Source organism: Chinchilla lanigera, unplaced genomic scaffold, assembly GCF_000276665.1.
Source record: "Chinchilla lanigera isolate Chin_1 unplaced genomic scaffold, ChiLan1.0 scaffold00106, whole genome shotgun sequence".
Classification (NCBI taxonomy): domain Eukaryota; kingdom Metazoa; phylum Chordata; class Mammalia; order Rodentia; family Chinchillidae; genus Chinchilla; species Chinchilla lanigera.
In genome coordinates this window covers 81,406-104,201 of record NW_004955507.1, presented here as the reverse complement: position 1 = coordinate 104,201, position 22,796 = coordinate 81,406, and the positions used below count along the sequence as shown (strand labels likewise).

At 45.0% G+C, this 22,796-nt stretch overlaps 1 protein-coding gene across 1 annotated transcript in view; it reads right to left on the bottom strand.

Annotated features, from left to right (window-relative positions):
- Positions 1–22,292, bottom strand: part of Ffar4 (free fatty acid receptor 4) — a 28,138-nt gene extending 5,846 nt beyond the window's left edge. The window contains exons 1-2 of the mRNA XM_005407515.2: positions 21,570–22,292; positions 8,928–9,056 (exon numbers count right to left, since the gene is read on the bottom strand). Coding sequence (XP_005407572.1) covers positions 8,928–9,056; positions 21,570–22,139 — 699 coding nt within the window. The 5' untranslated portion in view covers positions 22,140–22,292. The remainder of the gene's footprint in view (positions 1–8,927; positions 9,057–21,569) is intronic.
- Between the last annotated feature and the right edge of the window lie 504 nt (positions 22,293–22,796).

The window sequence follows — 22,796 nt, the reverse complement described above, 5'->3', positions numbered from 1 at the left end:
TCATTGAATAGATCTTTTACTTCTTTTGTTAGATTGATTCCTAAATATTTCTTTTGTTAGATTGATTCCTAAATATTTCAATATCTTGGATGTTATTGTAAAAGCTGTGGTGTCCTTAATTTCTCTCTCAGTCTGTTTGTTGTTTGTGTATAGGAATGCTATCTATTTTCGGGTGTTGACTTTGTATCCAGCTACACTGCTGAATTTGTTGATTAATTCAAGGAGTCTTCTTGTGTAGTTTTTGGGGTCTTCCATGTAAAGTATCATGTTATGCAGGGGAAACTGAAGCAACTATGAGACTGGCATTTTAAAATAAGCAGGCACAATCAAAATGTGACTGGAATGTTCTGGAGTCAGACATAAGTGTTACTGAATATAACACTTCCCAGCAAGAAGGATGACCTGGTTAGAGCAATTCTGGTGCCATTTATTGAAAATTCTCAAACATTTGGTATTTATGCAACATTTGAGAAGTGGTGATTGTGGAAGAAACTTCCTTATGCATATCTTTGCACACTCAAGTGTGCACTGGATCCAGTATCAGCTGAATAACTTCCTCCCATTTGGACTTCTGGGACCTCTGACATTTTTCACTAATGATCATTTAGGAGAGGGATCATGGGAAATGAAGACAATCTTGGTTCCATGGATTTAGGAGAGGGTTCTGGACTCTTCTTTCAGGGGTTCCTGTAGATATCACTTCCTACTTCCCTTGTTCAACCTGGTCAGTTAGAACATCTTGCTCTGTGTCAGGTAGGGTTTTAGTTGGCAGTGGGCAGCTTTGGACACAGAAATGGCCCATTTACTGATACAGACTGAGCAGATTAAAATAAAACCTTGTGTGCACTCTCCTCCCACTCACATCAAAACTGTATGTGTGAGCCATAGAGCAGCTTCCTAACATTTTAGAACCAGCGCGCTACAGCAAGACGGGGCTCAGATGTTACCATGCCTGGAAGCAACTGGCACAACCTTATTTTGATGTAGATTCTAAGCTAACACAGTGGCACAAACATAATCCCAGCACCAGTCTGAGAGGCTGAGCCAGAAAGATCACAGCTTCAAGCCCAACCTAGGCACCTTAGTGAGTTGAGATTGTTCCATGAAATGAAATTAAACAAAATGAAATAAAGTAAGGCTGAGGATGTAGTGCAATGTAAAAGCCCTAAGTTCTAACCCCAGTATACTACAAAATAGATTCTGACTCAGCTGGTCTGGGCCAAGCTGAGATTCTGCATTTCTGACAAACTCTTATAGTATATCCCACTGCTGCTACTGCTGCCAGTCCAGCGACCATACTCTGAGTAGCCAGTGACTAGTTTACCCCTTCACTGAACAAGTGAGGAAGAAGCCCTCTAAGAGACTGTTGGTTGAGCCAAAAGAGTTTGAAAGCAGGAGCCTTGCAAGTATGCAGTGTGCAGTGAGCAAAAGCCCTAGAAGGCCATGTGTGTGAGGAGGAGGAGGGCTGCCATTTAAGGTGACTCCTCAGTGCAGGGTGATAATAGTGGTCGAGTTAGTGACCAGCAGGATTGCTGGAAAGGATCCAGTGCTCAGGCTCTGGAAGTCCTGCACACCTGGTGTCCTGCCTGGATGCAGAATTCTAATCCTCCTCTGGGCATATCCAAAGGGGAGAAAGCCTGGCAGCCTCTATCACTTCTGTGATGCCAAGAGGTGGTTGTTGATGGGACCTTGGTGGGGTGGGATCTTGCTGAGCGCAGCTAGCCTGGGATGCTGCAGATGCTGTATCTAGGAGCCTGGCACGCCTCTGTGACCTCTGCCCTAGGGAAAAGCCAATGCGGAATGTTCAGACAATGCTACTGGTCCTTGCTAACCCCACTTGCTGAGTACTTGTATCCTGCTTTTCCTGTAGGAAAAGCCTGCTGGCCATATGGAAGTGCTTCATTATCTGGGGATTGGTCACATTGTTAGCTCTGGGCTGGCCCCAGGGTCCATTCCCCTAGGAGTCCAGAATCTCAAGAGGGAAAGTAATTGGAGGTTAATTAGTATCATTTACAATATGTGCAAGTTAACTCCAAGGTCAGAATGGTATGAACTGTTCTTAGAACTTTCTAATTCTGTAATTAAGGTAGCTGTTTATCTCATGATTACACTGATGTTTACTCCCCTGTATGGGAGTTTCAGTCTGCCTGTTGTCGATGGAAACTAGGACAGCAGGTCCTGAGTGAACAGACTTCATTCCTCCTGAAGCTCCCCAACAACAGAATCAAGACCCCTAAACTTCTCTAGGTGTTCCACTCTTGCCAGGCATCAAACTACCTGTTGTTTCATCAGTTGTCATATTTAATCTTCACAACTCCTCTTTTCAGTTGTTATACCATTGCTATTCCTGCTTCACAGATGAGCAAATTGATTCTCGGAAAATTTAAGTTGCTTGTTGACGGTCACTCCATGGATAATAAATGGTGACAACCCCATCTGTGAAAATTCAACTTGGCATAGTTAACGATGAGCCATATCATAAAAGGATCAAAGGGGGTTGCCATGCTATTATTCAGCCCTCTCCTCTGCTGCCCTACTGTGCAGGGGGGTTGCTCAGCAGACATCATCCACCATCTCGTACTCCAATGTGGAGGTCAGATGGGCACATCCAAGTCCAAAGCTGCTGTAGTGTCAAAGTGAGAACCTGTGTTCTGGTAAAAGCTGGTTAACAGGGACCCCACCTGGTTTGACAGATGTGGGAGATGGCACTGCCTTTGAGTGGATGTCCTACTCTGAGTGTAGCCTGGTGGGCACATGAGGCTGATACCAACAGGGGCTTCATCCCTCATGCTGCTCACGTTATCCAGCCAAGAGAAACAGTAAAACTTCCAGAGTCCTTGATGTAGTATGTCACCAATATTTTTGAATAAATGAGGTTGATCAGAGCTGAAATTTACTGAGCACTTATTATGTGCCAGGCTCTTACCTGTAACTTGATTTACCTCTCTATACCCTCTCAGCATTCCATGGCAGAGGTTCTTGCAGATTTCCATTTTATAGAGGAGGACGCTGAAGCTCTAAGAGTCAGGGAACTTGCCCAACAGGATCCTGCTGAAAAGTTGCAGAGCTGAGCTTTAAACTTGGCAGAGTGCTGCCATGCTCTTAATCTTAAACTAATTTCTTCCATACTTCACTACCTCCATCAGTGGAAATCCTTCTGTCCAGCCTTTAACTTTAAGCTCTAATGCCAGACACTGCCAGGAGCCCCCCTGGTTCATCTCCCACCTGGCATCCTCTGATGTGCTGCTCCAGGTACTCTCTCACTCAGCACTGGCCATGTCTACTATGTGGTCAAGATCCACGCATTGCTCTTACTTCCACCCTGAGCTGGACTATGGGCTCCCTGTACAATCTGTGGCCCAGGGCTCTAGCAGTTGTATAGTAGTTGTCCGACAATGACTATCTCATGGCCAAGCACATGGGAGGTCTGGTCTATTTAGCGCTGACAGATGCTACTACTTCCTTCTCTCCAGAGTTCCCAAAACTTGCAGAGTAAGGAGTAAAACGGGACATATAATCAAATATGGCTCTTTCCTTGCTCACCTTCCCACACTACATGCCAAGGCTAATCAACATTTGTCCAGGATTTCAAATGTCTCTACAACTGGGTGGAATGCTTAATGAGCTTTTAAATTAAACTAAATGCTTGACTAGGTTCTGAGGGTTAACTCTAATCCTCAAAGAGTCCTCTGGACTTACCTCATTTTTGGAACCGAGATGGAAGCTCTGAGAAGTGAAGTGACTTGCTCTAGTCTCAGAGGCAAATGAGGGCCATGTACCCTACACAGAGGCACTGGTTCTGGTCTCTGCCACCCAGGAGGGAGGACTATGAGTGTGGTTCCATGGGCACGGGGCACACAATAAAATGCAGGTGTCTAATGGGGTCCATCTTCTCATATTCTGATTCTGTGAGTTTGAGGATAGAGATCTGCACTTTTCCTAAACTCCCCCAAGTGATTCATGCTCACTAGACTGTGAGAGTTTATCCAGGACAACAGGCTTGGTTTGCAGTTTTTTCCCCAGTCCTTTGAAAGAATCCCTTTGAAACTGTCCTTTTAGGACTGGCTGGCTTTACATCCCCATGAGCTTCCAAAGGTCAGGAAGGACCAAATTTTAGTTGGTCCCCCACTAAAAGGACCCCCAACCCAGGGTCCTTTCCCTATGCTATAGCCACCAAGCCAGGGTTGCTGTCAGGTGGGAGCAGGTGGGGTGGGCTCCCGCTGACAGAGGTTAGGCTTCTGAAGGAAGGGTCAGTCATCAGTCTCTCAGAATCGTCAGACTCCCTTTCCAGAAGGTCCACCTCCTTTTTCTTGCCTAGCACATAGTCCCTCAAAGCTGGAGAATGAGAGCTGGGTAAGCAAGAAGGGCTTGCTATTCACAGCCCAGTGCCTTTATATTCAGCTGAAACCAATTTTGCTTCTCAGTTAAACTCTGACTTAGGCTGAGGGTTTTCCAACTGCAAGCCATATCCTCACTGGCTCATCAACAAATACTGTGCCCCAAATATGTGCTAAGCATTCTCATAGGGTCTGAGCCCAGCAATAAGCAAGGGAGCTTTGCACACGCTGCACTTCCATTGCTGTGTGTACAAGCTGATATGAGGGGGAATAGTAAACATATATGGTTACAAAGGGTAGAGCATCTTGACCTGTCATGGCAATGGTTGCTAGGGGACGATGTAAACCAAACCTCAAACAGCCAGTGTTGACAGCCTGATCGAAGTACTTAAGAGTCATTTGGAGCTATTCCCTTGGGAAAACTGTTGATTGGAAAAAGCCACTGAAAATGTATGGCATGTATGAGTCACAAAGAAAGAGGAAGCTGGGAAGGTAGAGGGCAAATATAGCCACTAGCTAGAGCACATGAAGCAGCTCCTGAAGGGTAATGGGATAGAACAAGCCAAGATGAAGCCTGCTCTGAACCTTTGCCCAGGTCAGAACCAATAATGAATTTAGAGCAAGGTTTCCCAAAGGGGGTTCCATGAAGTACCATCCAAAAAGATGCTCTGTGGGAAAAGGAGTTATGTGGTCAGATTTAGCCGTGGTACCTGCCTGGTCTATTCCTGTGTTGAAAATTCCCAAGGTATAACAAAGGCTCTGAAGTCCTGCAGCAAAAATGCTATATTTGCTAGGCTCCTATGACCAACATCCCTCCTAACATCTACCATCCCACTGAGCTCTGCTGAGCATGCTAGAGACTGTTTTAGAACAACAGATGATCACAGCGATGTAAGAGGGGGCTTCTCAATCCCAGAGACGAAGGGACCCGGGTTAGGGGCAGTAGAGACAGGTGAGAGGCTGGGCTGTGGGGAAGGGTGGGGGCTGTAGCTCTGTGTCCTACCAACATGGCTAATGCACAGTGGTGGCCGATGGCTTTTACAGAGCATGCTCTTGACAGGAAAGGCTTGGGCAGAAAAGCTGGTTTAGTGCCTCTGCATTATGTCTGCCTTCATCAGGGAGGAAAGGCAAACTCCGAGGCCTTGCTCAGATGCCACATCCACCTGGCAGCAGCTTGCTCATTCCCAAGTGACTCATCTCGCAAACTCACAGGTGACAAAGGAGGACAAATGTCATAGTCCTCCTGGGAAATGGGCAAAATAGTCAGTTTTGCCAGTAGGGTAGAAAGTAATTTTTCAGTAGACTCCTATTTGCATTAATGTTGTGCTTTTAAAAACATAGAATTCTCTTCCATTTTATTGCATTAAACAATCCACCAAGGTGTATTTGGCACCAATGGAAACTGAAGCCTGCATTAGTTAAGTCACTTCCATGGTAATAAAGCTTGGTCTGGAGCCCCAGTGTCTTTGTCCAGTGATTTCCCATTGACCAAGAAAGGAAGGCCCTGTAACCCCTGTTGATGTGATAATTTAACAGATATTGAGCTCTTACAATGAATAAGTCAGCCTGTGTTCTAGGCATGGGGACACAACAATGGACAAAACAAATTCTCTCATGAAGCTTGCATCTAGTGGGCAAGATAGATGATACTCAAATGAATGCACACAACAAAATATGACAGGGGTTATAAATGCTTCAGGAAGAAATAAATCATGGTAATGACTTAGAAAAAGACAGGGAGCATTTCTGAGGAAGGTTTTTTTAGTAAAGACCTAAAATAAGGTAGACATAGGCATACAGCAAAAGAGAGAAGAGTGATCCAGGAGAAGAAATGGCAAGTGCAAAGGCCCTGAGGTCCCAATGTGTTGGCAACTTGGACATGGGGGAGGGAGATGAGGCCAACTTGGACATGGGGGAGGGAGATGAGGTTATGGGAATAGGCAGGACCAGATCATGTAGGACTTTTGGAGAGGATTCTTATTTTACTGCTTATGTGCAGAATAACAAGATCTAAATTATAGTTTTGACCCAGTAGTCTATGCACCATTTCACAACTGTGGGTCATGACAGACTTTCTGTTTCATCCAGGAGCTGCCTTGGGGTCTATGTATATGTGGTGAGGTGGAAAGGCAAGGACAGGAGGCTGTGAGTTTAGACACACAGTGCTTGGAGAGTGGTGCACTGCAGAGGCAGGAGGAGAAGAGGAGCCTTTCCTGACCATTGAGTCTCCTCATGGTTTTCCTAGGGGGCCTTGAGAATAAGGTGAGAGTGGTTGGGAAGTCATTCTTCCCTTGGCAGGAGGTTTAGAAGTGTGAGGCACCATAGAAAAGGGGCACACCAGATCCTCTGGGCCTCTCTGGGACTCCGGAGTGGACCCCACAGAGGGGAGCGCAGACACTGCCACCCCTTCAGCCAACCCCAGTCCAGTGTTGGCTCCTTGTTCTTGCCGCCTCCAAACCCTGGCTTGCTGCTTCTTCTCTTGGAAATGTCAGGGAGACTATTTCCCAGCATGGTCAGAGAGAAGGGCTGGGAGAACAGCCTGGCCTACCGCTGAAAGAGAGCTGACTTTACTCATCTCTGGCTGTGGCCACACAGACACTAAATGTTCCGCTGCTTCCTAACGGCCTAACGCTCTTAGAATTCGGATTGCCCTTTGCTCAGAGAGTTCCTGTAATTTACCCAAGACTACACAGCAAGTGTGACTCAAAGCCAGGTCTTTCAAGTAGCCCCTTTAAGTTTCCATGTTTGCCTTTGTGGCCTTTGCTCCCCTCTATTGTCCTTCATGCACGTTCAGCATGTCACGGTGGGCAGTGTTTTCACACAGTCTCTACACCTCTCTCCCTTGGGTTCCAGAGTTTATTCCTTTAAATGGCAGCAGTCTTTGTCCCTCTCCCCACTTAGAGAGTGCCCACATCCGTGACCCATCCCCGCTCCCCACCAGGACTTCACATAGAACAGACTCTTCACAAATATTTGATGAATTAAAGTGTTGAAATTCTGGGGCCAGACTACTTGAGTTTCAACTCCCACTTATGAACCGTGTGACTTTGGGTAAATTACATAACTTCCCAGTGCCTGAGTTTTCTCATCTGTATTTCTTTTTAGGACTAAATGAATTCATCCCTTATAAATGTTAAACACTACAGAAAGAGTTCAAAGATAAATTTTTATTCATTGTATATATCTCATACCTTTTCCCTCATGTTTTTCCTTTTAATGATAACAGCTAACTTTTTTATAATATTAAAATATGCCAGGCCCCTCCGGCAAGCACCTTCCAGGCCTTAACTCCATGCTTGATCTGTCTCCCATGCTTGAGCAAGGCCCAGGCTGGGGTCTTTCTTGGGTTCACAGTGATCTGGTGAGGAGGATTCCAGGGAGGGACCTAGGAGGCCATCTTCCACAGAAGCGGGGATTAGTGGGCCTGGATGATGCTGGCCTGGCCTTGGGCTCTGAATATCTGAGAGGGTTACAGATCCTCAGCTATAAAGAAAGGGTCATAAAAGTGGCCAGACACTGAGCAGGATCTTTCCACTTTGATAAGCTTATTCACCAGGTAATCCACATGTCATGTGTTATGAAACCAAGATTCAGCAACTGCACACCTCCAAGAAACGTGAGGGCTTTGCAGTTACCCTTTATCACGGGCATAAATTCAGGTGTTTAGTGTTTGCCAGCCTGTCCCCTTTCCTGCAGATGGGATGCAGGAAGAACAGGAAGCAGAGGCAGGCCCATCTTTTTCATGTTCCTGCATGTGTTTGTTTGAGGGCAGACATCATTTCCTAGGTCGGGAGACAGCTGAGGTGGACATTCTTGCCTTTCTTGATCCTACAGCTTTATGAGTGTGCTCAGTTCATGAGCAGAATATGTAAACTGCGTGCACTTTTGTATTGGTATATTATACTTCCATAAAGTCTTAAAACATGTACATTCTTGATTACTGCTGTGTTTGTGTTAGGTAAACAATGAACACAACCCAAAAGTCCATACAATAAACTATATGACTGTTCAAATGATGGAAAGCCAGGCAGCCACTACAAATAATGAGATAAGTTACAGGAACTGATATGGAAAGATGTCATGTTAGAATGCGGAGGGAAAAAAGGAAGTTACGGAGCAGACAGCAAGTTACAGATGCAGGCAGCATCTGAAAAGGACAGTGAACAGTGCCAGGAGCTATTTAGCCAATTTAACCTGCAGTTTTACATGGTTCATCAAATACACACACATGGTATATTATGATACACATGTAAATATACAGGAAGAATACCTGCAAAAATGTACTTGAGTTGTTAAATGCAGGTAGATTTTCAGTTTCTCTGCTACACTGTTCTGTGCCTCTTTTCAATTTAATTTTTCATAATGGACTTATATTACTTTAGTAATGAGCAAAAAAAAATCATAAAGACTTTGTTTAGAAAAAACAAACACACAGGCACGCTGAGTACTGCAGAGGGTGTAGCTCTGTCCAGTGAATCAAGATTAGACAACTGTGACGCCAAGGTGTCTTCTGACCCGGAACCTGTAAGCCTGCACTGGACGTGCTTGAGCCCTTAGTGCAGTTCAGCACAGCACTTGAGTCAAACATACCTGTAAAATTTTGGAGTAACTGATCACAATGAGCAGCCCCGGCACCAGGAAGTTCAGAGAGACAAAAGACACATCCCACGAAATCTCTCCAGCAATGCTGGGCCAAACCAGTGTGCAAATCGGGATCTCCTAGTTAGAGAAAAGAAAAGAGCTCTGTTAAGTGCTGGCTATACCTTTGGCCTACAGTTCAGTTCTAGCTGGAGATCAGCTGGCACTGGGAAGCTTTTGTACGGCACAAATGACAGGAATCCCACCCCCTGCCTGCCACGGCACCCTTAAAGAGCACTTGCCTCTGACCCTCAGAGGAGCCACCATCATCATTTCCATTCTCCAGGGCAGGCTCTGCGCCTCAGAGCCTCAGGCTGACAAGAGCGGGAGGCTGACCCTTGGGGATGGGCTTTCCATCTCCCAGGATGAGAGTAAGGGAAATAAATGGAGCACACAGGTTTGAATTTCACACTGTTTCTGTGGTATGAGAAACCGGAAGTGTAAATAAGGACCAAAATGGAGGACACACACTGGGAAATAGGAAGATGGTCAAATGGGAAGGAGAATAAGGGAGGGGAGAGGCGGAAGGAAGGGAAAAGGAGAAACGAGAATAGAAGGGAAAAATGGAAACGAAGCTTTTGTAAATGGGAGGAGAAGAGAAGTTGAAAGGAGGGGACGGGAACGGGAAGAAAAAGAAGAGCCCAGATACATTACACATAGGTACGAAGTCGTTATGATGGGTGTGACCACTATGCACATCAAAAGAGTACCTATAAAGTTGATTTTTAAAAAAGAGAAAATTGACCCAAGAAAGACTGGACAGATTGGAAGTGATGTACTATACCTGAGCATACAGCAACAGGGTCAAGGTTTTAGTACAGTAATACAGTACTTTGTATGCTGAAGGCAACAGGGTCTGTGGTTAGGCATTAGATGTTTACTAGGGAAGGGATAAAGCCAGGCACAATAGCATGAACATGTAGTCCCAGCTACTTGGGAGGCCGAGGCAGGAAGATCACCTGGCCCAGGAATTTGGGGCCAGCCTCAGCAATATAGTAAGACTCCTTCTCAAAAAAAGAAAACAAATGACAACAACAAACCCAAAACAAATCAAGTATGTCAAACAGCATCAAAGAACCTGGCAATCCCTCATTCCACAAAAGTCTGGTACCTAAACTCGGGGCATTCGACCTTTGTTAGGGTTTGTGTCTGGATGTGCCCCAAAGCCTCATGTGGTCACAGGGGAGGGTGGGCATTTTGGAGGCTGCTGAATCCAGAGTTTGTGATAAGGGAGGGAAAGAGGCCTGCTCCTCCCTTTCGCCCCTTTCGCTTTTGCTGTCTTCTCCCACCATGAACTGTTGCCCTTGTGCCACGCCACCCTGTCTTGGAGCCAGCTGATTATGACTGAGATCTCCACAACCTGTGAGCTAAATAAACCTTTCCCTCCTTAATTTTGGATGTCAGGTATTTTGTTCCAGCAATGAGAGAAAAGTATCCAAGGCAAGCTTGTGTATTTCCTGTCCAGAGGAACCCAAAAGAACCCCAAACCAAATTCAGCCACAGCTCTTAGCTCCAGAGAAAACCACTGGAATGTAGCAGAAGAACCTGAAGATCTGTAACCTTACAACCACAGCCTGCTGTGTTGATTTAAATGTTCAACACTAACTACAGAACCGCAATACCAGGCAGGGGCTTTACTGGACGGTTACCAGGAGCTGCTGCAACAGTTTCTTCCAACAAATAAATATGTCAATGAAAGCAAACATACATATCTCTGTGTGTGACTGTTTCTCCCCAGGCAACAAACTTCCTGTGTGCACTTGACTATAGGAACAAAGCTATCTGGAAAACAAGTTGTCCTGAGCATTTCTAGATATGTAGAACAGATTTGTAAGAGCATGTGCTGGTAAAAATACCACAGTATTGCCTGGTATGCCTGTGCACTCCTGTAATCCTAGCTACTGGGGAAGTTGAGGAGAATCATAAATTTGAGGCCAGCCTAGGAAACTTAGCAAGACCTTGTGTCAAAATTTAAACCAGGCATGGTAGTGCATGCCTGTAATCCCAACACTTGGGAAGTTGAGGCAGGAGGATTACCACGAGTTCAAGGCCAGCTTAAGCTACAAGGTGAGTTCAAGGCCAACCTGAATTACAGAGTGAGACAATTACCCAAAACACAAAACAAAGATTCTTAAAAACAAAAAAGCAAAAACAATTTTAAAAGGGTGAAATATAGTACAATGCTCCCCAGTTCCAATCTCTAGTACCACAAAGAAAAAAACAAAGACCACATCATTGATTTTTAGTGGGCAATACAGCTAAACGAATGTCATAGACTCTTCATTTGTTCATTCATTTATTTGGCCAGTATTACACATACCAGGCAGAAGCCAAAAAAATTTTAACATTTATCAACACATATCATAATTCGTTGTTCAACCTTAAAATTCAATTCATTCCTTTTCTTAAATAGTATTAACAGAAAATCGCAGCATCTAATATTCATGAAACATTTACCATGCACTAGGGATCACTTCACATATATTATCTCATTTAATGTTCACAATGACCTTATTGAAATGCACATTATGGGGCTGGGGATTTAGCTCAGTGGCAAAAGCGCCTGCCTGGCAAGTGCAAGGTCGTGAGTTCGGTTCCCGGTACCGGAGAAAAACCAAAAAAAAAAAAAAAAAGAAATGCACATTATTATTTTTCCCATTTCAGAGAGGAAGAGACATTCAGAAAGCTTAGAAACATTCCTAGAACAACAATCTAAAATACAAAAAGTGTGGTTGTTTTTAATCACATTATTTTTCCCAAAGAGCTATGTAGTTACAAAGGACGTCAGAGACCTACTGAGAAAACTCTTCCTAAAGCAAGACAAATGGGGAAGAATATTGGGATAACATGCGTATTTTGAAAAGGCAAATGAGAATGTCGCTTCCACTTCTTGTTTGTTAAAAGCCTGCAGACAGACCAGGCTTGCTTGCTTATTTATTTAAGTATAGACACTCCTCATTTAACAACTGAGTTATGTTCCTGTGACTAGGTCGTTACCTCAGTTGGTCGCTAGATGAGAAATTGTGTATAGTATGTACCTTACGATATTCAGAACAAAGAAATGGTCAAATGAAACTCTTAATTTGATGGCTTTGCTTTTATTTGCATAACTCTTAAATGCAGTGTTTTAATGTATAATAGAGCATAAATTACAGTATAGTACTGTACGGTGTAATCAGCAAGATGTACTGTACAAAAAAAGACATTGCAGCTCTATAAACAAGATGTATAGAACTGTACCCCAAAAAGGTTGTAAATCCAAGCAGTGGATTATAAGTCCAAACAGCACATCTAGGTTGTAAGCAGAAACAGTCATTAAACAGGTAGGTTGTTAATTAAGGAGTATCTGTACTGATGACTGGACCCAGGGTCTTTGCAATGAGCTCATCCCCAGCCCTTTTATTTTCTTATTTTCTTATTTTAAAGAGAAAAGAATAAAAACAAAATAACAAAAACAAAGACAAAAACAAAATAGCTAAAAAAAACTATAAAAATAATACAGAATTTCAAAACAAGATGATACAAAATCAACAATGGTTGTTGTATTACGTACTGTTATCTTCAAAGTAGTTTTTCAGATTACCCAATATAGGTATGTAAGATTGATTAAACAACTAAACATTAATTGTTCCTTTCAATAAACCAATAGAAATTAGTAGTACAATTATCTTAGCTATCTTGTGTAAATATACATATATATATTTCCTTTCCTTTCCTTCCTTCTTGTCTCCTTTCCTTCTATCTTTTCTCCTTTCCCAGCCATTCTTTCCTATTGAGCAGTTTCTTTCCTTTTCACAGTATCTATTGTACATTTCAGATTTCATTTATTCTTTCAGGTTCTTATACTAGGAGACAATACGGTGTTTATACATGTGGGTCTGATTTATTTCACTTATGAATGAGTATGGTCTCTAGTTGCATCCATTTACCTATAAAAGCCTTGAGCTTATCTTTCTTTATAGCTGAGTAATACTCCATTGTATAAAAATACCACATCTTTTTCATCCATTCCTCAGCTGATGGGCATTTGGGTTGTTTCCAAGATTTTGCTATGACAAATTGTGCTGCTATAAATACGGGTGTACACATATCGCTACAGTGTGATGTTTTTAAATCTTCTGGGAAAATACTCAGGAGGGGAATAGCTGGGTTAAATGGGACCTATAATCCTGATTTTTTTAGGAATCTCCAGACTGATTTCCAAAGTGGTTGCACCAGTCTACATTGCCACCAACAGTGAAAAAGTGTTCCTTTTCCCCACAGCCCCTGCAGCACTTTTTGTTGGTTGATTTCTTGATGACAACCATCTTACTGGGGTGAGATGGAATCTCAGTGTTGTTTAATTTGCATCTCTCATATGACCAATGATGCTGAGCATTTCTTCACGTATTTATTTGCCATTTGTATTTCTTCGTGTGAGAAGTACGTATTCATCTCAGATGCCCATTTTTGGATAGGGTCTTTGAATTTAGGGGGGTCTGATTTTTTCAATTCTTTGTATGTTCTAGATAGAAGTCCTTTGTCTGAGAGACAGCTAAAATGTTTTTCCACCCTGTGGGTTGTGTTTTCACTCTATTGGTGACCTCTTTTGAAGTATACAAGCTTTTTAATAGGATAAGATCCCAGTGGTTGATTCTTTGAAGTGTTTCCCATGCAGTCTGGGTTTCCTTTATGAAGACTGTGCCTACTCCTATGTCTTCAAGACTTTGACCTACTTCCACTTCCAGTAGATTTAGTGTTTCTGCTTTAATATTTAGATCTTTGGTCCATTTTGACTTTAATGTGTAGTGATAGACATGAGGCTAATCTTTGGCTTGTAGAGAGCTGGTTTTTCCAGCACCATTTATTAAAGGGGCTATCTTTCTTCTAGTGAACATGTTTGGCCCCTTTGTCAAAGATAAGGTGGCTGTGTGTATTTATAGCTGTGTCTGCATCTTCTCATCTGTTCCACTGGGCCGCAGTTCTATTTTTTTTGCCAGCACTATGTTGATTTTATCACAGTAGATTTGTAGCATAATCTCCAGTCTGGGATTGTGATGCCTCCTGACTTGTCTTTGTTGCCCAGGATTATTTTCTTATTTTGAAACAGGGTCTTGCTAAGTTGCTAAGTTGCCCAGGATGGGCTTGAATTTGTGATCCTCTGGCTTAGCCATCCAGAGTGCTAGAATTCTGGATGGATAGCTAAATGTTCTAAACATTTGTCTTTTACCTCACCATCCACATCTGACAACAGAAGATTTATTACATCTTTCTACTTTTTGGTGTTTGGAAAGAAGCTTGTGTCTCTGGAGGATCTTTTGAGTGCTGGCAACAAGTTCATCGCTATGCTTTAGACAGTCTAAGTATCCTCCACGGTGGCCCAGACCTCTGTCCATCACAAACCCTTTATCCAGCACCTGGTAACAGCAGAAATGGGCAGATGTGCTGAAGCACCCATCAGAAGAGGATTCCTGCCTGAAATGTGACTTAGTCTCTAATTTCTACACTAGTGATGGAAAAAAATATGTACAGGGAGAGTAGAAAACAATGACCTCAAAACTTTCTTGAAACTCCTTGGGGACCCTAGATCTTTCTAAAAGTCTTCTGCAGAGAATGCCAGGCTGAATAAGACTTTGTAGAAAAGTGTGTAATGATAGAGTAGAGTAAGATGTTATCCTTACATTAGGGCCAAAAAGGAAAAAAAAATCAGGTCCCTAAACTATGCCTGTGTGGAAGCTGATAGAATCACAATGGAGTTGCTTATATCAACCCCAACAAAAATACATAAATAAATAAAACTGAGAGGTTATGAAGAAGAGCATCTCTTACACAAAACATGTATGCCTGATGACAAGCACTATTGCAAAGATTCTGCCAGAACCACAACCTTGCACAAAGGCCACCACAACCTTACACAGAAGTATTTCTGCGAGGACATTGGCCCAGCTACTCCCTGTCTAACCTCGGCTGAGGTCGCACTTGTTATGGCTTCTTGTAGCCAAGGATTATTATTTCAAAATAACTTATGCAATTCTGCTCATTTTGCCCGTAAAAACCTCTCTTTGCCTCAACCTCCACATCCACATATTTAACATGGCATGCACATTGCAAAGTGCATTTTCAGTGATCCCAGCATGCACATGCACAGGGGCATGCACATGCACAGAAAAAGACTGGAAGGTTCTGCTAGAGAAAACTAAAGGCATCTGCTTATAAGAGGGACTCTGTTATGGTTTGTGTCTAGATCTCCCCCCAAAGCCTCATGCAGTCATGAGGTGGGCTTCTAGAGTTTTTGACTCATGGTCCAATGTTGGGACTACCGATGTGAGTGCTGAGCCTGCATATAATATAAAGGAGGGAAAGAGGCTTTCTTGCTGCCACTCCTCCGTCTTTGCTCTTGCTGCTTTTGCTGTTTTTTGCCTCCATGAACTGCGCCCTCTGCCCTGTGCCACCCTGCCTTAGAGCCAGCCAAGTATGGACTGAAAGCTCCACAAACTATAAGCTAAGTAAGCTTTTCCTTCCTTAATTTTAGCAGTCAGGTATTTTGTTCCAGGAACAAAAGAGAAGTAACCAAGACAGGCTCTATTCTTTCAGCTTCTCTGAATTTTCTAAATTTTCAGTGGTGTTCCCATGTTTTTTATAAAAGGAAAAGAGAGTGATAGAAATTTACTTTTAGGTAAATGAACACATAACGCAGATCACCATGACGGTTGAACACACCTAACTGTATATTTTCAATATAGACATGGTACCTATCCCAGGAAGCTTCCCAAATTCCATCAAGGAAAATGCCCTTTCTCCTCTTTCTTGTGGTGCCCACTGCAGGCAGGCAGTGTGATAAGGAAGTAAGATAAGAGCTCTGTTCAGCCCCCTATGAGGAGGTAAGAGGCAGTGAGACTGGCCTGGGTGTCCAAGTGATGGATTTATATGCTCTTTAAAGGGCATTATATGGTATTGGTGATTAAATGCAGCATCTGTGCTCATTAGAAAAAATAAAACAAGCCTTATGACCACAGTCAGAGAGGTGAATTAATATCATACTTTTGTTTCTGTGAGAGAATCCATCTGTCAAGTTGTTCCTATTCTCAGTATTCTCTTGCAGGCTCTGACTTGTTGAGAAGCTGGACATCATGTTAAATCCAAAACGTGAGGGTCGTAGCGGTATCATATTCTCTGCACATTTGAAATGCTTCCTGATTTTTAAGAGGTAAATTTGAGAAACAAAAGTGTTAGGCTTGCCTGGTTTCTGCGATACCGAAGTGGAACCGGCAGTGTCAGCAAGTGTTCTTTATTGGCTCCATCGCTGTTGACTCCAGGCAGTGGCTTAGCCAACGCGAGGCCAGCATAGATGAGCAAGGCTCTGGTCTGCTCTCCAGAAAGCCAGGATGCTGCTGGAGAGGGAGGCAGAGAAGCACTAGGAAACTTTTTCGTGGAACAGGAAGCCAGATGTACCCAGAGAGCTTCAGAGGCCACAAGGTGGCATCCAGAGGGAAGGGCAGCTTCAACCAGGGGATGGGAGGTGGCGTTCTGGGGCCAGGATGGAAAGAATGAAGGTGGAGGCCGGCTCCAGTGAAGGGCTAAGTGTGCTTTCACTGGCCCCATCCCAATCTCGGCCTTTGCTTTGCCAGCTCACTCACTTCCAAGGCTTTTTTTCTTTCTTTTTTTTTTTTTTTTCAGAAGATGCTTCCACTCACTTTTTCCTTCCCAGTGCTCTATTGAACCACAGATTCACCCACTGTCATGAGGACACCTCCGGAGGAGGCATGGTAGCTGTGACTAGCCCACTTTCCCAGTTCATAGTCACCAAATCAGGGCACATAGCTGCCATTTCCCATGCTACTAGAAACCTGTGGACTGTCCCTCTGCTCCTCCCCACCAGAAGAAACCTGAGGTCCTCTTAATCAATATCCAACCCACCCTCCTTCCTCATTCTCCCTTGTTGCTTCTTCCAGGTGGCCATCTCCTCACCAGGAGAGCTCACATTCCCTAAAGAGGAGCCACCTCCACCCTCCACACTCTGCACAAGCCAAGCCCTTGTCCTATTGCAGGGCTCAGAGTGGCAGTCTGCTCTACATGGGCTATTTCTTTGCCTGTGATGCCCTTCCATTCCTCCGTGCCCTCGTCTCGCTTACTTCCTCTTATCTCTACATCCAGTGAAAACACATTATATGTCTGGTAGCTTTTGTGAATTCCTAACACCCAAAAGCATCCCTTCCACAGCTCTTTGAGAATGTGAATCACCAGTCTTCGGCCAGGAACCCACCTTTTCTCAATATTCTACCAAAGGCAAGGGCAGAAGAAAAGCCTGTCTTATTCAAGGCAAGAGGCCAACACCTATAATTATGCCTGGCACACATCAGGTGCTCAGTACAGAACTATTCAGTCAGGAATTTCCTAGGGATTAGGACATCCATTAACAGGCACTGCCCAAGTGCTGACCCCTCCCCACACTGGTTAAAGTATTTGCACATGCTGCCTGGTTCTAGCTATTTTCCTAGAAGCTTCTCTAATGATTCTTCCTGCAGTGCCCCAGTGAACTCTTTGGTAAATCATTCCTGCTGCCCTACGTCTTCAAACAAAACAGATGTCTGCAAGATCATTTTAAGGATGATGACTCGTCCTTGGAGATATATTCCTCTATAGATGTTTGGACAGAAAAGAGGAAATATCAACTCAAGAGATGGACTTACTTATTATATTTTAAAAGCATTCTCTAACATTTATTAACAAAGGCAGTAAACTATGCCTGTGTCCTCAGACAATCTACACTCAGTAGAGATACAATCACAACAGAGACCTGGCATGAAATCAGGAAAGGGTGGAGGTGAGGAAGTGTGAATTCACAGGAGATGACACCTAGAGGAACAAGAGTTGGACTGCCTTCTGGAACCATCCTTTGCCTGCTGCGAGTTTGAGCATTTCCTCTCTCAGAAAATAAACATAAGAACGCCTACTTGTGGAATTACTACAGATTATAGAGTTAGGCCAGGGTCTGGGACCATCTGTATGCTTAGGAGGTGCATTTGTGTGACTTGTGGCAGGTTGAGAGGGGAGCGGTGCTCAGTAAATGTTTGTAGAATGAATAGGCAGCATACGCTGGCCAAGGCGGATGGTCTTCCCCACCCACCAATGTGGGTCACCACCTGGCGAGGGCCATGGCACACACAGGCAGGCAGCCGGTTGGAACAGGCTGAGCTGACCTGGCCAAGATGTCAATGTTGCTAAGATATGTCCACCCACTTAAAATGGTAGCGTATTACTTTATAGCAATCAGAAGAATTACATCGTTTGAAGAATGTTTAAAATGTTTATACCCAAAGATAAGGAAAACTAATAATAGCTAGCAATTCTTGAGCACTTAACTGTCTACACGCCAGGTTTCTTGAACATGAGTCCCCAGGGCAATACTGTACAGTTGATACTGTTCTTGAGCCCATTTTGCAAGCAATGAAAGTGAGGTGTAGAGAGGTGAGACAGCTTATCTTCTGTCACACGACTCTGGTGATCAGAGATGAGCTCAGAATATTTGATTTCAAAGCCCACAATACCAAAAGGTCTAGCATTTCTAGCATGGGTAACATCTCATCCTCCCCTCAGTGAAATTTAGAGTCTGGTCAGCATGAAAGGGTAGGCACACGCAGCCCAAGTGGACAAGGTCACTATGTCCCTGTTTGGGGGCTGTCTGCAATGAGCAGAAAGCTCTAAGGAGCACTGTTTTCCTTATCAGTACTTCTCGAGGGGAAGGAACCCCCTATGTGTTTGGGGTTAGTTGGGCCCTCAGCATATGATTTGGAAAGAAAAATATCCCCCAACTAAAACTTCCACATTTAGTTTCCAACTTGGAAGGGACAGGCAAGATCTGTGAGGACTGAGAAAATATGCCTTTGTTAATTTTAAATGTGAGACTCAGCTAAGTCTAAACCAGATCCTTCTCTGTCCTTTTTAAAAATTGTCTTATGCCCTGGTCCCTTGATCCCTCTCATTTATTTCAACTTTATTCAACTGCTGATCCTACAAAGAGGGATGCTTCTGACATACTCAGACAACCCTTGAGGGCCTACGGAGTTTCTATTTGCTGACTTCGAATAAAGAAAATAGGAATAGTAGGAATAAAGAAAATATAGTAGTCTTTCTCACCCCTTATTTAGTAGGAATAAAGAAAATATAGTAGTCTTTCTCACCCCTTATTTACAGGGATCTCCGAGACCCTTGGTAGATCTTTGAACCCAGAGGTAGTACTGAATGTTCTACATGGTGTGACTGAAAATTCTGGTGAATGCTTAAATTTTAAAAATATTCTGGTAAAACACAGTGCCATTATTGCCCTCAAAATATGCCCCCTCACTTTAAATACACTTACCCCATCATTCTTGCCATCCTATAAAGCAGTTCTGGCAGCCTTTTTCTGTGCTATCTTGAGTTACTATTGTGATTGCCTTGATGTCCTGAATCAATTCAAAACATTCACCCTTCATGAGCATTTTGATTTTTCAGGAAAGCCATAAGTCGCATAGTGCAGATCCAGTGAATAAGGTGCTTGAGGACACACTAATGCTTTTACAAGCCTGGCTTTCTTTTGGATGGCAGTTAGTATTGAAAGTATTTTTGAAGATACTTAAGAGGGAATTGATGGCAATGTGTAAATTAAAGATGAATTAATTGCAATGTGTCTTTTACTGTAATAAACAACTTTTAAATATTCACCAGAGATTTTGATCACACCTCATATATGTTGTTTCTCCTTTATAAACAGCCCTGTGATGAAGTTTAATTTATAAGTTAAGCACAGTAAGTGAATAATGACACATTAATAATAAACTGGAATGGTTATAACAATACACTGTAATACAATTACGTAAAGTAGGAATTCTTTATTTCTAGAATTTTCCATTTAGTATTATCAGAGCTTGGTTGTCCACAAGTACCTGAAACTGCTGGTAACTCTAACTGTAGAATATAAAACTTGGACTAAAAAGGATCACTGTACACTGTAACTCAAACAGAGAAAAACCTGGTGAGAGAGAAAGGGGAGAGCAGGGGTGGGATGGCAGACAGCCGGAGAGAAGTCAAGGAAGATGAAAAGCCAGAAGGGAGTGTCCCATTTTCTTCATTACAAGCTCCCCATCCACCTGCACTGATTTCAATAAACAGGGCTCCTGCAGGTAACTGACCTGGTCTCAACCTTCGGAAGCATAGTTCCAGCCCATTTGCCCCAGGGGCTTTGCCCAAACCCCTCACCAAAGGTAAGTCCTCAGCAAACGCCCCCTTTGTGTGCAGCTCTGGAGAGTCACACATCCAAAGCGTTCTTAGTCTGTGCTGTCTCCCTCTGGAGCCTTCCCAGGTAACATCTTTGCCCACCTCTGACTCACTACCAGCCTCTCTTTGGGACTGCAGTTCTTGTTTTTGTCTGGCAGGCTGTGGGTGCCCCAGTCCCCCTGCTAGGCCCTAGTGTGAGAGTTCCTGACCCAGGCCAAAAATACCCAATAACCCAAGAGGGAAAAGAGAGACAGATGAGAACCGAGCCTCTGGCAGACCCTCCAGAAGGCTGAGCCAGGAGACCGGACTTCACCACACTATCGCAGTCATGCGCACAGACCTTAACTCTTTCCCTCTGTGCACGGTGCAGAAAAAGACACGGCACAGCGTACGCAGTCGGACCTGCCAGCCGATGTCCTCCGCAGCAGCCTGGCTTGCAGGCCTGGCATCTCAGGTAGATCTCCATAAGCAAACCCCGCAGCTGCGGGGCAGGGCAGCAATGTGAACAGACCTTACCCAGGAATTCCGGACTGTGGGACTCCAGGTGAACCGAGCCAGAGCTGCACTGTCAGGAGAATGTGTCCTAGAAGGTGGACCCCTCCACGACCCTAGATCCCAGTGGTAACTGTGGGCCCACGGACCAAAATGAAACGCTGCTGCCCAGCCTCTGGAATCTAGGCAACAGTTCTGGAGTGTGGGACACCTGAAAATGCCTCCTCCGAGGCTCCCCGTGGTCTAGTGTAACCTTCCCTTGCAGTCTTGCAGTCGGAAAAACTGAGGCTCCTGGAGAAGAGAGGATGTCTCTAGCCCATGAGAGGCAGCACTGGGTCTGGGATCCCTGGTTCTCCAATGCCCCTTCTCCAACCACCTGCAAACGCCTACCTACAGGCTTTCTAAGTGCAATACTAACCTTTCCTGGCATGAACCCAACTCCTGGATGAGATGCTCTGGGTGAGTTATTATTCTGTGTGCCTCAGCTTCCTCATCTGTAAAGTGGGCGTGATAATAACAGCAGTGTAACACTGGCGAGAAAGCCGAATTCAATACAGTGTCAGCCATCTCAAAGCCCCATAGAAGTTCCCTCTGGCTCTTAAACTCCCTGTTGTTGAACGCATAATCACCACTGCATTTGGCAAGAATTGGCGGGTTGTGGGGACTCCACTTACAGCGTTTGGGAGGAGGTTTAGGTACCTACATCACAGGGTTGTCATTGAGATTTAAGAAATGAAACTTCACAGAGCTCGAGCACAGGATCTGACACAAGGTTAACGCAGCTTATTGCATATTGCTGTTAAGCATTACCAACGCAACTCGCCGCTTCCATCAGAATCTGCCCGGCCGCATGCAGTGGACGCTCACCTGGTCGGCGCCGGGAAACCTCTGCGGGACGACTTGGAAGAAGATGCAGAGGGGCAGGGCGGAGAGCGCCGAGTAGCCCCAGATGAACGACAGCAGCGCGGCCTGAGCCCGCGGCCCCGGACCGCGCACGCCGCGCTGTAAGCGCACGATGCACACCATGCGCTCCAGGCTGACCGCGGCCAGCGTGAGGATGGTGACGCTGCCGCTCAGGGTCATCACGTAGAAGAGCAGGTGGCAGACGACGCGGCCCAGCAGCCAGGCCTCGGTCCAGCGCACGACTAACACCAGCGGGATGGCACTGGTGAAGACCAGGTCCGCGCAGAAAAGGTTAAGCACTAGGCTAGCGGTGCCGCCGCGAGGCCGTCTTCGCGCCACCAGCACCAGGGAGCACGCGTTGCCCAGCAGGGACACCGCCAAGATGAGCGCCAGCACAGTGGTCTCCACGGCGCTCAGCAGCAGCCGGTGGTCGCTCTTGACGTCGGAGAAGAAAGGAAAACGCGTGCGGTTGGCTTGCTCCGGGCTGCGCGGGGGGCCGGTGCTCGCCGCCGTCCGCGCGCACTCGGGGAACATGCCGGGCGCAGGGCCGCCAGCACCGGTGTGCCAGCGCGCTCCTCTGGGAGGTGACAGAGTGCCAAGGCGGGGAAAGAGGAGGGCGGTGGTTGCGACATCTCCCCTCTGGCCCCCTCCCGCCGGAGGAACGCCCGCTCTGGGCTTAGGGAGCTGCGTCTGGAGCGCAGGGGAACGAGGAAGTGCCGGGCAACGCGGGGTGGCAAACACCCTGATCCAGCTGGCAGGCGGCGGAGCAGCGGAAGCCTGGAGCATTTGGACAGTTTGGGAGCTCCCAAGGGGCTGCAAAGCTCCATCTGGAGAATCCCACTCCCCTCCCCTATCCTCCACAGCCTCCTCCACCCTCCAGGGACACTGGGTGTGCGAAGCCGCTTTATCCACCGATTTAGCTAAAATTGATTTAAGTGTGAAGGCTAACCTTCGGGGATTGCTTTGGCCTTTATCATTCAGACTTCATTAAGAAAGCACCACAGGTTGAGGGTAGATCGCAGAGAACTTGTAACGGCTCAGATTTATGGGCGGAGAGTGAGGGGTGCCATTACTTAGAAGCATGTAACTTTGGGTGGATTAATCTCTGTGCTGCGGGACTTTTGTCCGTAAAATAGAAATAATAATACTACCGCATTAGTTTATCGTGAAGATCGCAGAAAGAGTTTAGTA